We start from the raw sequence: 13837 nt of genomic DNA on the forward strand, positions 1-13837 counted from the left end.
TCGCCTCTGTAGTCCCTCGCCAGGACTGTTTGTCCAGGCGTGAAACATTGAACCTCCTTGCTCAAGGAGCCCTCAATTTCTCTCAGCTGTATGTCCTGTATACTCCTTCTGAGATTAGGTTTGGGAGATTGGCTCATGAACAGAATAGCTGGTGAATTGTTGGTTGTGGAATGAGCTGCATTGTGATATGCAAGGAGGAAATTGTAGAGCTTCTGATTTGGTGTCAGTGTGGTGTGTTCTGCTGACATTGCTCTCAATGTGTTCTTTAGACCCTGGACAAACTTTCCGCCAAGCATTTGTAGCTGGGTGGTACAGTCTGGATATAGTACGTCTTATTCCATTCATTTTCAGGAATGACTGAAACTGCTCCACAATGAACTGTGGTCCATTGTCACTGACTAAGACTTCTGGAACACCAGTCCTTGCGAAGAGGCTTCTGAACACATCACCGGTATGCGAGGGAGTAGCGGAGGCTATTGGGAACACTTCTGCCCACTTGGCAGCTGCATCCACTACTACCAAGAAATTCGTGCCCAGAAGTGGCCTGGCAAAATCCACATGAATCCTTTGTCAGGGATGGAGAGGTGCTGCTCTTGGTATCTTCTGGACGTGTTGGCATCCTGAGCGGCTTGATCAGCTGATCTATCCCAGGCCACCAGATAAAGCTTCAAGCCAATGCTTTTACTTTGACCACAACTAGATGACCAGCATGTAGCTCCTCCAACACATCATCTCTCAGCCTGGATGGTACAACAACTCTGAATCCCCACATAAGGCAACCTCCATCAAAGACACGTTCATCCCAATGATGGTAAAAATGGGGGAACTGGAATTTCCACTGCACATTCCAACCATTCTGGATTGCCATTTACACCCGAGACAGTGTGCTTTTTTTCTGGTTTCTCTTTGGATCATCTCTACTGTAACAGGGAGACTTCTGATTTGTATTAGGAGGAATATATCAAGATGAGTGCCCTCTTTTGTAAATTTTTCAGATACTTCCTTTTCCAAGGGTAAACAACGCAATCCATCAGCATTTCCATGATTAGTGTCTTCTTGAATCCGATCTTGTAATTGTGTCCTCGGAGAACAGAGCCCATCTCTGTGTTCGTCCTGCTGCTGGTAGTGGAACACCCTTCTGTGGAATGAAAATGGACATCAGTGGTTGATGATCAGTATCGAGGGTAAACTCTCTCCACCACTGCTCGAATTTTCTCAGCACATTTGTGTTATCCTTGTGCGTCAATAATATGGCCATGGAAAGTGATGCTTGGTTTAAAGAATTCACTATTGTCGCATTGTGCTCTGAGCCCATAATCTTCTAGTCTTTTCAATACTCCCTTGAGATTTTGGAGATTCTCCTTATCATCCTCACCAGTAACAATGACATCATCTGGATAACACTGAGTGCTTGGTCACCTTGCAACCCACGGCCCATTGCTGTTTTCCAGAATACAGGTGCAGATGCTACTCCAAAAATAGGCCTTTTATAATGATAAAGCTCCTGATGAGTGATTATGGTAAAAAGCAGATAGGACTCTTCTTCCATCTCCATCTGTAGGTAGGCCTCAGCTAAGTCTGCTTTGCTGTAGTGTTTGTCTCCAGAAAGGTTTGCAAAATATCCTCTATTCCGGACAGAGGGCATTGATCTACTTTCAGTACTGGATAGATGGTGACCTTAGAATCACCCCAGATCCCGACAGACCCATCCTTCTTGGCTACTGGGACCACTGGTGTTGCCCACAGGCTCCTCTCAACCTTGAAAATAATTCCTTCAGCCTCCATGCAATCTAGCTCACTGGCTGCTTTATCATGGGCTTTACAAAACTTGGGTGTGGCATTTTCATTTAATGTTGTTTCACCCATTATATGTTTGAGTTTTCCAGTGCCAGCCTTGAACGCTGCTGTGGCATCTTCCAGAACCTTCCATAATTTGCTTTCAGTTGACTCAATTGCAGGGGATGTGGCATGCAAATGGTGGATGGTTCTCCAATCAAGTTGTAGTTGTCTCAGCCAATCATGGACTCATAATGCTGGCCCTCCTGTTTTTACTACATTACAAGCCCAATGTGGCTTGTTGGTTGTTGTATTTTACAGTTGTGAATGTCATTCTACAGAAGTTATCATTTTTTCAAGTATGAGTTCTTCGTTGGACATCTGCAGGCTTCAGTTCAGTATGTTTGAATGCTGTTCAAACTCATTTTGTGGATTGGTTGATTGATTGAGACAGTGCCCAATTCTATTTAAATTAATTTTCTGTTCACTTCTGGTGTAAGCCAAACTGCTTGTCTATTGATAGTTTTCATATTCATAATCTCAAGGCTACTCGGCCCTGTGTCACTCTCATCATTATCAAATTTTTCATTAACAGCCTGCAGATTAGTGATATTTTAAACTGCAACTTGTCTTTTTATCTATTTCTCTTCCTTGTGCAGTCCATTTATTTTTGTCTGTCCAACATGCACTTTGTATGTGTCCTACTTTGTTACATTTTCTGTTTTATGCGAGCCCCTGCCAGAATGGAAACACAATTTGTTCAGCCATTATTAAACCCTACACTGAACTGAGAATGCTTCAATAATCTCTTCAATTCAGCCATGTAAGCTGAAATGGGGTCCCTCTTCCTTTTGGTTCCACTAAAGAATTCTGTAATAAACAATGGTTTCAGTTTTAAAAATTCCTCCATTATTTTCATGATATCAGCAAAGCTCATTTTGGCTGGTTTGATTGGATTCAGTTAAACTCACAAGCAAACTTCAACAGGGAATTCAATGGTTCTCAATGTAGCTCATAAATTGGAATGGGTAATCCTGGGTTCTAAGTCAGTACTTTGAATACTGATAGCTACCACAATGCAAAGGTGAACTGTTTTGCATCCATCACTCAGGACCCTCATCATCCTGACATGCCCTCTCCACTGGGGTTGAGATACGGCAGCATGAAGACCCACACACAATAATTCAGAAACTTCTTCTTCCCCTCTTCTGTCAGATTTCTGAACAGTCCATGAACTCATGAACACCACCTCATTATTTCCTTATTTTGACTTTACTTATTTGTTTTGTAATTTATAGTTATTTTATATGCTTGCTCTGTACTGCAGCTGCAAAACACTAAATGTCAAGGATTCCGAAGTTTCAAAGGTACATTTAATGTCAGAGAAATGTATACAATATACATCCTGAAACGCTTTTTCTTCGCAACCATCCATGAAAACAGAGGAGTGCCCCCAAAGAATGGATGACAGTTAAATGTTAGAACCCCAAAGTCCCCCCCCACGTGCAAGTGGCAGCAAGTAACAATCTCCCCTCCCCCCACCAGCATAAAGGGCATTGGCACCCGCCACCGATGCTCAAGTATGAGCAAAGCAACAGCAAAGACACAGACTTGCAGTACCCCAAAGACCACATTGTTCACCCGGTATTCAACATACCACAGGCTCTCTCTGTTCCTAATAAGGGACAGAGACATAACAAACAGCTCACTGGTTTATGATGTTAAAAGTCCTTTGTGTCGCTTTTTCCGAGCTCTGTGCCCAAATATCTCGGGTCTCCGGGCATACAGTCAAAGATCTTCCATCTCCAAAGACACACCAATCTCCTGCAGATGCACCAACCTCCAATCACCCCATCTCCAGAGTCTCAAGATCCCAGTACTCCGAAGGTCTGCTGAGCTCTTAGGCCGTGCCCTTGGCATGCCAAACAACCCCAAGAGTGGGTCCCATTCCTGCAAAGAACCATAGTCAGCATGTAACTCCAGGTTAGGGTCTTCAAAAGAACCCTGAAAGGGAAAAATAGAGATATTAAAGATGGAGATAGAGCTGTTTCTGAAGATGCAAGCAAAGGAGTTGCAGTTAGGCGCCATTAACCCTCCTAAGCTCCGCCTCCATGTCATCTAACAGCGATAATAAATCTGATTCTCATTCTCATTCCGATTTACACCCTAAATGAAAGGAGAAAGTAGAGAAGTGACATTTGAAACAAAAGACATTGACCAGAGGCAAAGAAAGGCACCTCTGACTGGGTGAAGCAGTTGGGATCACTAGGCAAGGATGAAATTCAGCATTGGGAGCTCGGAGAAGTCCTCCAAGTCAGAAGTGTTACTTGGTAGACTTTGGGGAATCATGGCCAAAAAATGTTCATGTCAAGAAACATATCAGAAGATGCTGACTTGATTTCTACACAAGATCAGCTACATGAAGAATCATAGAATGTAGTGAGATAGACCATGAAGATACAAGCTCCTTGGTTCAAAGAGAAGTACACAACGCAGCCAGCTGAACCAGCAGTAGGAACTTGAATCTGTAATACCAGTGTGTACATGTGAGGAAAGTTGTTTGGAGAGAAAACAAGGTGGTGTGTTTAAATATGATATTTCTGTAATTCATGTGGGTGTAGAACCTAACGCTGCCATCACTTGTATATATGACATAGGTGCCACATGCTGGTGTGCCTTACTGCTAGGTTAGAACAAAGTATGTATTCTAGTCCTGTAAATATAATTGTGATTAGGCTTTATCCTTATATGCCAAAGTATACGGCAGAGTCAGTAACTTCTTTCAACCATGAATGTCTGTTCAGTACTTTTTTTTTATCAATTTTACTTTTTTTTCTTTCAAATGAACCTTGAAAATGTATAGATATCACAACATGGAAACATTCCTTCAAATATATTTTCTTACATCTAGCCATCCATGGAGTTCCTATCTAAACCATTAACCAGGGAAATTATCTGACATCCCCTCAAATCTGTGTATGTGGGGAAAATAACTGTGTAGGATCTTGTGCATTTCCTCTTGTACTGGCCTCTGTTAGACTGAATACTGTTCACTAATACTGTTACTGTTCTCTAAACTGCTCACTGTGGCTGATGAAAAATGCCAAGACAGACTGTGCTTCGTCTCCCCAGGCCGTGATGAGAGATGGATGGATATAGAGGCTGATTCCTCCTGCTCAGGGCAACCTATTCACCTGTGGCAATTTCTGAAAGAACTCTTGCTGAAACCCCACAACTATGGTCGATTTATCCGCTGGCTGAACAAAGAGAAAGGTAAGTGACTTACTCTGCTGGTGTGGTTACATAACTCCTTCTGCCTTTAAAAGATAGGTTCTAGAAGATAAACAATGCACACAAAATGCTGGAGGAACTCGGCAGGTCAGGCAACATCTATGGAAAAGAGTAAACAGTCAACATTTTGGGCCGAGACCTTGCTATATTAGCCTTTATGATGAGAGGGACTGATTTCAAGAATAAAGAAGAAATATTGCACTTAAAGGTTACGGAATCATAGATCCAAACAGCATGAAAAAGCCCTTCAGTCTACTGAGTCTACACTGATTATCAAGCACTAATGCACCAAGAGCCATCGCAGTTCATCCTCATCCTCATCGCAGCTCATCCGCATTCACCCACGACTTACTGCCTGTTACTCTGCTGGCACTTAGGCTACCAATGAAGGCTCTCCATCTCTGTCGGTATTCAGGGCTTCCTTCATCATGGCAGTAGCTTCCTCTTGCTTTTCACTATTGTCAGTCATGCAGGTCCTGGGTAGAGACTCAGGAATACCATCTCACACAGACGCTGAAGAATTCTTCATTGTTGTTTCTGTGATATCACTCCGGAGAAACATTGTATCATTTCTTAATGCCTGTATGCATTTCTAAATGACAATAAAAGAGGACTGAGTGTTCTCATAATCTAATAATTTTGTTTCACCAGTCAGGGTTGTTAGCCCTGTGCCAAACCCCTGAGTGGTGGAGCACTCTTAGTCTGGCCTCGACCCTTTGACCTGTTTGGCATGGGTGACCATACCAAGAGCCAAAGCCTAAATCCCTGACTCCAGCCAACATAGTTCTCTGGGTCATTGAGGCACACAAACCTCCAAACCACGACGAGGTTGTGGCCCTCTTGGAGAAATTTTCACCCACACTGTAAGGAAAATTTACTATGGCTAATTCACCCACACCTCTTTGGGAGGGGGACAGTAGCTGGAGCACCACAGGAAATCCAGCCAGTCAGAAAGAACACACAATGACAACACATACAACCTCAGATCCATGCGTGGACAAGGTTACTAGTGCTGTGAAGCTGTGCCTCTGCTGTGCTGCTCTTCATTGTATAATGGCCGTGGCTAGAAAGCAACACACTCAAGATAATGAAGGGAAGCAGCATCAATGGAAATGAATAAAAAGTCAATATTTCAGGTTGAGACTTTTCTTCGGGACGCTTGTTAAACATGTACAAATCTTAAAGAGCCTGACAGCCCTGATGTAGAGAACGTGATTCTTTTGGCGAATGAGTCTAGGGCCGGGGGGGCACAGTTTGAGAACAAAGGGTAAGCTGTATAAGACCGAGATAAGGGGAAATGTCTTTACTCAGGTGGTGGTGAATTCTCTACTCCAAAGGTCTAGAAAAGCTTAAGCACTGTGTTCAGTCAGTGTATACCTTCAGTATTTCAACATCAATTAATAATAATTACTTATAATTATTAAAATGAATTGGAATTGCTTTATTAATGTTAATGTTACATGTACCAAGGTACGGTGAAAGTTTTGCAGGTAGTAAAAGGGAAAATCAGTAACAGAATGCATGATGTAGTGTTACTCTTGCAGAGAATATGCAATGCAGGTTCAAAGGCTACAATGATGTAGAGTTTATCTTTCATGTATGAGAGGTATGCTCAATGACTAACAGGCAGCAACTACCTTCTCATTCTTGACCAGGTATATTTAAGATAGAAGACTCTGCACAAGTTGCAAGATTATGGGGAATTCGGAAGAACCGACCTGCAATGAACTATGACAAGCTAAGCCGTTCTATCCGGCAATATTACAAGAAAGGGATCATCCGGAAGCCTGATGTTTCACAGCGTTTGGTTTATCAGTTTGTACACCCTGTATGAGGGAAGGAACGGACATGTCAGAGCCCTATGTGGTTCTCACATTCTACACTGGGTGACTTCAAGTGTACGTCAGAACATTGAAAGCCCAAAGCCTGCCTGATGTTTCAGGATGTGACTGCCTGCTCTGCCTAGATTTGTATTTGTATTTGTATTTGCGTCTAACAAACTCTTTTTCAGGTTGGTCTTCACTTTGTTTCATTAATAGAAACATATTTTTTGTACTCACCAAATTGGGCTCAATGTATTGAAACTAAATGGCCCACCAAAATCTAAAATCACATGATCACAACCAAACCTTACTTTTCTCTGCTTTTAATGATTGGATATTGTAACTCAATTAACATTTCAGTAGTCCAAGTAGTGTTTTAATAGTCTGGTCATCACCAAGACCTCATATTTTGTTTATAGTTTACTTCTGTCTTTTCTAATATAGCATTTTTTTTTAGCAGAGTTCAATCATGAAGGTCTTGTTCCATTTTATTGGACAACCTTTGGAGTGAGCACTTGGGATCCAGTAGATAGTGTTTGACGTGTGCACTGGAGGAAGCAAATGGATAGATTTCTATCCTCACTGGAGTCTTTAAAAATGTACTGCCAACAAAAATATTTTATTACCACAGGCATAGTGGCCTGCTGAATTAAAATTTCTATGATTCTGTGAAATGAAAATAGTTCATTATATTTATGTACTGTATATTATTTTCTCTTCCTCCCTCTCTCTCTCTATAGATGAGAGAACAGCAGCAATGAATGTTGTAAATTTGTTGTAGTTGGAATTAAACCCAAAGTTTAAACCACCAACATATTTTACTTGGGTATGTATGTTTGAAGTATGCTTATCTAACTAGAATCTGAGTGACAGCAGTGGGGATGTTCTACATATCTTCTAAATTTGAGGAGAAAATAGTAACCTTTTCTGTACGAAGAGTTTGATTCTAATTTTTGAATGGCACATACCTTTCCTGTCACCTAGCAGGACATAGAGTTTTAACAGGCGTACAGCTTGTTCCCATTCCACTTCAATAAACTCAGTTCCATTTTACCACATGTGCTCATCTAGTTCCCATCTCATCTGCTCAAATTCATACTATTGTTGCATAAGGAAATTTCTAGTGAGATCCCCTAATCATCAGAGGAACTTTATATCCATTATAACATCTACTTTTGGACCAGCCGCACATGTGGAAGCAGATTTGTATTATACTGGTTTTTCACCTGATCCCTGTGGAATACATTAATTACTAAATTCCCTTGTTTGTGCAAGGCTTGATGATAACTTGTATTTTTACAAAATAAGTACAACATAAATCTGATATAATGGGATTTGCAAATAATGTTTGTTGTACCCTCCCAAATCTTCACTCAAACTTCCATCTCCATAGATTATTGCCAGGACTGTGAAAAGGTGCTGATATAGTTAAAACATCTCATTTCATGTTTCTACCTAATAACCCAAAACCCAGGGAAGTAGTGCATTTGAATGCTTCCACTACTTACAGTTGGAGATTAAACCATTAGAGTATGTTACAACCTCAGCTCACAGGCGGTCACACAAAGAAATCTGGCCACAACATGAATTACAAACAAAAGATATTTATTAAATTATAAAGTTAAGGTAAATGGAAGAAGGGTGATGTGTGGTGTGGTAGTTCTGGCGGCAGAATGGGAAAGAGAGAGTGGGTGTGGGAGTAGGAACAGCCTTGTTTTTCAGCTGTCCCCAGCGGGTGCCAGCTATGGCAGGGAACTACAACACAGGTTAACGAAGAAAGACAGGCCAGGAAATGTACAGGATATAACAATTATCACCAAATATTTGTTGAATTTTAGCCTGAAGTTCAGTTATCAGTTGAAATCTTTCATCTGTTCACTTTCCTCTTCACTTTAAAATAAAGACAAGATTACCTTTGGCTGTATCAGTCAATTAAATAGAGCCTTAACATATTTCAAGCAAGGCACACATTAACCTTTGAATCTAACGGTACTTAAATGGCTGAAAATGTTTGATTTTAGCTTGTTTCCATCCCTTTGGATGGGTCAAGAGTGCTAATTCTTGCTAATAAACCACCCTGAGTTAATAGAGAATATGAAAGTGCCATACTGCCTATAATGGATATTAAATTGTTACACTCCACTAATATCAATTCATTGGTCATGGAAGTTAGTTTTCTATCAATGGGATCTAACAGCAGAACCCCTATTATGATTCCAGAGACAACTTGTTTTACACATGCAATGAGAAGAGTTTCTGTTCACACTGCTTAAATACTGCAACAGTGTGGGTTAATTCTTGTTAACGAGATGTTCACTATCCTTGTTCTTGCCCTTTTCTACATTTTGTATATACATTAACACAGCTAACTACACACTGCTTGTACTTAGAGGATAGTAATCAAATAAAATATTTGTACTATGGTAAATTCAGCCTATGGGATCAGGGAAATAAGATCATATTTCAGTGTTCAAAAATTGAAATGATTGTAGAAATTGGCACGGAAGTTTTGAAGTGTTTGCACAATTAACCCATGGTTAAAAATAGAATGGAATTTTAGGAGCCTTAGAATTACATACTGCCACCAAGAGGAAAGACTATCTATAAAAAATAACCCAACTCTTTTCATCCTATCAAGAATCAAAGAATAACTTCCCACTCCTTCAATCCAACTGCAAATACTCCTTTCATCTGTGAATTTGTGACCTTGGATGACGATGTGTTATATCTTTAAGGAGAACATGGATCAAAATGCCCAAAGTTGTTTTTCAATTATTGCTTAAAAAAAACATTGACTACTAACTGCTTATAGTGAATTGTCCCTAATTTTGAAAGGAGAACCATTGACTAGAAATATTTGAATACTTTCAATTTGCTTCATAGAATGAGTGTGGAGTGCTGTTGATAAATTGCCGCCTCTGTTTACTATACTTTGTGTTTGTTTACATGTCAAAGATGGCCCATGACACTGTTTCAACTGGATTGGTGACTGAAGTAATATGGTTTTCACATTTGTAAAGGAAAACATTTCTGAAAAAGGCCTTAAAGCAAATCTTTACTCTTATTGGAATTGCTCAGGGTGTGTGAGCACCAGAAGGGTGCTGGTAATACTATTTGAGTAGAGTTATCTCCAGACTTCAATACTTGTGACACGGGAAAGAGATTTGCTGGAATTGATGCTGCATACTAAACTCTGAGCTCAAATCATTAATGACACACCAGATTTAGTCACAAAATAATTTTTTTTTCCCTCTCCCCAACCATGGTCCAAAAGGGACTGTTAAAAATTAGCTTTGTTTTTCACATGTACAGTACCTCGAAACATGAAATGAAATATGTCATTTGTAAGGATTGTGCTGCGCGACCTGGAAGTGTCAGCATGCATCCAGGGCCTACATCACACCCGACTCACTGACCCTAACCTAGAAGGTAGGTGGGAGGAAACTGGAGTACCCAGAGGAAACCCTGGGAGAACGTACAAACTCCTTACAGACAGTGGCAGGAATTGAACCCTGATCTTACAGCTGGTGCTGTAAAGCACTGCACGAACCATTACACTGGGAGGGAAAAGTTATCACATTCATGTTCTGTGCATCTCAATGTATTGAAGGAACTTTAGTAGATTTATAAATCTATGGATTACTTAATAATGGATACTAGTTTACTAGGAAATAATTAATTCCCTTGTTCTGAAGGATAAAACTGAAATATCTTATATTTATTAGAGTGTGAAGGGATTAATAAATTACCTTTCATGCCAAGAGAGGACAGTTTTTATTGTAGAAAAAGAGATAATGCTTTGGCGTGACTGACATTTTTATAGAATTTCATTTAGCTTCACCTATTCTCCAGTTGCAACGTTACTGTAAACCCAGAACCATTTCAGAAAGCTGTGTCAAAAGTTAGGCGAGGGCTGCAGAAGAACGCTTTTATTTTATGTACATTTAAAACAATAAAACACACAGTTCCTTTTCTCCTCTCAGACAGAAGAGGGAGATGATGAGTCTTACCAAGTTACTATAATGATTCCTAGCCTTCTAACAAGACTGACAGATAAAGACTATCAGCCTTCATGAAGCACACCCTCTTGTGACTGAGCAACAGTCTACAGTCACTCAGTGTGTAGTTGCAGGCAAACTTTTGGAACTGTTGGGCATTTTCAACAGTTCAACACACAAAAACCTGACAAAGATTCCACATAAGAAAACTAAATGTACATTGAAGTTAACTCGCTGCACGATAGATGTTGTGAATGGGAAACTAGGACCTGGGTCTAAGTCATTAAATGGGAAACTGTAAATTTTTGAATAAACTGGAGTCTGATGAATTTTAGATTTTTAACACTTGCTTTCAATATGTCAGCATTTTTTGTTTGATACTAGATTTGTAAAAATGAAATTGCAAAACTGTGAATACAATTATTAAAACCACATGTTGAAATTTTGAAGTTTTTAATGACAACAATTTCTCATTTTGGGTATAGAAATGTTCTTGATTAACAGTAATCTCTGCTTCTTGGGATAAAGGTAAAACACTCACATCAAGGCCATGACATCCTCTCCCAGGCATCTTTGTAAACTGCTGCCCTGTGTGAACTGTGATCCATGGATGGATGCTAACTGTGGATTTCATGGTAATAAGTGGTGGATTACATTTCAGACACGTACAGAAGCTGATGTAACTTCAAATTCTACTATAAAGCAGCATTATATTTGGATGAGAGGAAGGATGGGACTTAGGAGGACTTCTTGTGAGACTCAAATGAAAACCTGGTCATGTACAAACACGCAATATGTTGGCAGGAAATTATCAGTTTATCTAATCATGCATTGCGTTTCCTAATTACCGAGAGTCTTGATCCCTTGAGAAAAGGAGAGAGCAAACAGACCTAACAGGGCACCTTCCAGGTGTTCAGCTGGTTAAGCCTTATGCAAGCACAATGGCCTGAAGTTACAGATATAGACCCCCCCCCCCCCCCGGAATGTGATTACTATCCTGCGAGAATCAAGTCCAACCCGTTTTGAAAGCAGTGGCATCAGTGATCACTGAAGAGGCTGGCAACAATTACTGCCGAGGTACTACTTCAGGGCAAAGAAGTACAACCTATCCTTCCATAACTCAGAATTGTTTATGGCCTTTCCTGATTTGTTGGGCACATGGCCAAGTGGTTAAGGCATTTGTCTAGTTATCTCAAGGTCGCTAGTTTGAGCCTCAGCTGTGGCAGCATGTTTGTGCCCTTGAGCAAGGCACTTAATCACACATTGCTCTAGTCTGTGCGAGGAGTGTCACCCCACACAGACTTCCAATCTGCGCCCAATGCAGGCCTCTCATGGTCTGAGTCAACGTTCCCTCCCCCTTTCCTGATCCATTTAACTGAAATAACTTGGCCAAATAAATGTTAGCTCCATTCTTCTTTTAAAAACTTTAAATCAAAGTCCATGAATCACTAGAATATACAATCTGTTGGTTTTTCTCTGTGAGGTCTCAGTGACATTCAACAGTGTCAGTGCGACACTGTTGTGAGCAAGGGTTCTAGAGAAGATTACTTCTCTGTCTAATGAAACATGATGTGTCCTTCAGCTGTAAGGAATCAATTTCAAGGAGATCTAGGTCTTTTTTTTAAAGTTATAGTCATGTAACTTAAATAAGGTTCAAAGGTAACCTAAGATGAGATAAATGATTTTAGCAAGTGAACAAACTGAAGGGAGATGAAGAAACGAATAAATCAAGTTAGAGCTTCTCTCCATCAATCAGTAACAGGAGGATCAAAATGGAGAAAGGCAGCACAGAATAGAACCATTATAAATTGCCCACATTTGGATACAAAGCCAAATACATTGAATAAAGTTCACTTTATAAAGTCTAGGACAAGGATACAGCAGCTATATCCCTCCAGCTTGTTTTGCAGTGGCTTCTGGACTGGTTGAGTGAGGCCTCCATTGCGCTAGGGCTGAGACACTGGGTATATTCTACCACGTCCCCCAACTAACGTAAAGGTTTGGAGCGAGCGCGTTGCACAGGGGATCTTTCCTCAGATTTAAAAACATGGACTATTTTTTAAATGGGGATAAAATTCAAAACTTCAAGGTGCAAAGGGAATCCTCATGCAGGATGCCCTTGCGGCTAATGGGATCAGGGGGTATGGAGGGAAGGCTGGTAGAGGGTTCTGAGTTGGATGATCAGCCATGATCATACTGAATAGCGGTGCAGGCTCGAAGGGCCGAATGGCCTACTCCTGCACCTATTTTCTATGTTTCTATGTTTTTTAACTTGCAGGTTGTGTCAGTGGTAAATGTGATGTTAGCATTTATTTCCAGAGGACTAGAATATAAAAGCAAGGATGCAATGTTGAGACTTTATAAAGCAATGGTGAGGCCTCACTTGGGAGTATTGTGAGCAGCTTTGGGCCCCTTATCTAAGAATGGATGTGCTGACATTGGAGAGAGTTCAAAGAAGTTTCACAAAAGTGATTCTCATAAATAAAAAGCTTGTCATATGAGAAGTGTTTGATGGCTCTGGGCCTGTACTCACTAGAAATTAGAAGAATGAAGGGGGATCTAATTGAAAACTATCAAACATTGAAGGTCTATTTGGGGTGAATGTGGAGAGGATGGTGGGGGAGTCTAGGGCCAGAGGACACAACTCCAGAACAGAGGAATGTCTACTTAGACCAGTGGTGAAACTGTGGAATCCTTTGCCACATTTGGCTGTGGAGGCCATGTCATTGTGTGCACTTAAGGCAACGGTTGATAGATTCTTGATAAGCCAGGGTGTGAAAGGTTATGGAGAATGGGGTTGAGGGGGAAATGGAACAGCCATGATGAAATGGTGCAGCAGACTCGATGGGCTGAATGGCCTAATTCTGCTCCTATGTGTTATGGTCTTAACAGCAGCATGAGTGGATTGCTGAGGGCTGCATCAGAGATTGGTGGGCGGGCTCATTATTA

General features: G+C 40.7%; 1 protein-coding gene across 3 annotated transcripts in view; it reads left to right on the plus strand.

Moving 5' to 3' along the window:
* LOC134355951 (SAM pointed domain-containing Ets transcription factor) overlaps window positions 1-11313 on the plus strand; it is an 86543-nt gene extending 75230 nt beyond the window's left edge. For all 3 annotated transcript variants that reach the window (XM_063066491.1, XM_063066493.1, XM_063066494.1), the window contains 2 exons: window positions 4909-5049; window positions 6723-11313. In XM_063066491.1, coding sequence (XP_062922561.1) covers window positions 4909-5049; window positions 6723-6901 — 320 coding nt within the window. In that variant the 3' untranslated portion in view covers window positions 6902-11313. The remainder of the gene's footprint in view (window positions 1-4908; window positions 5050-6722) is intronic.
* The last annotated feature ends 2524 nt before the right edge of the window (window positions 11314-13837 follow it).

The sequence above is a fragment of the Mobula hypostoma genome, chromosome 13, assembly GCF_963921235.1.
Source record: "Mobula hypostoma chromosome 13, sMobHyp1.1, whole genome shotgun sequence".
Taxonomy (NCBI): Eukaryota; Metazoa; Chordata; class Chondrichthyes; order Myliobatiformes; family Myliobatidae; genus Mobula; species Mobula hypostoma.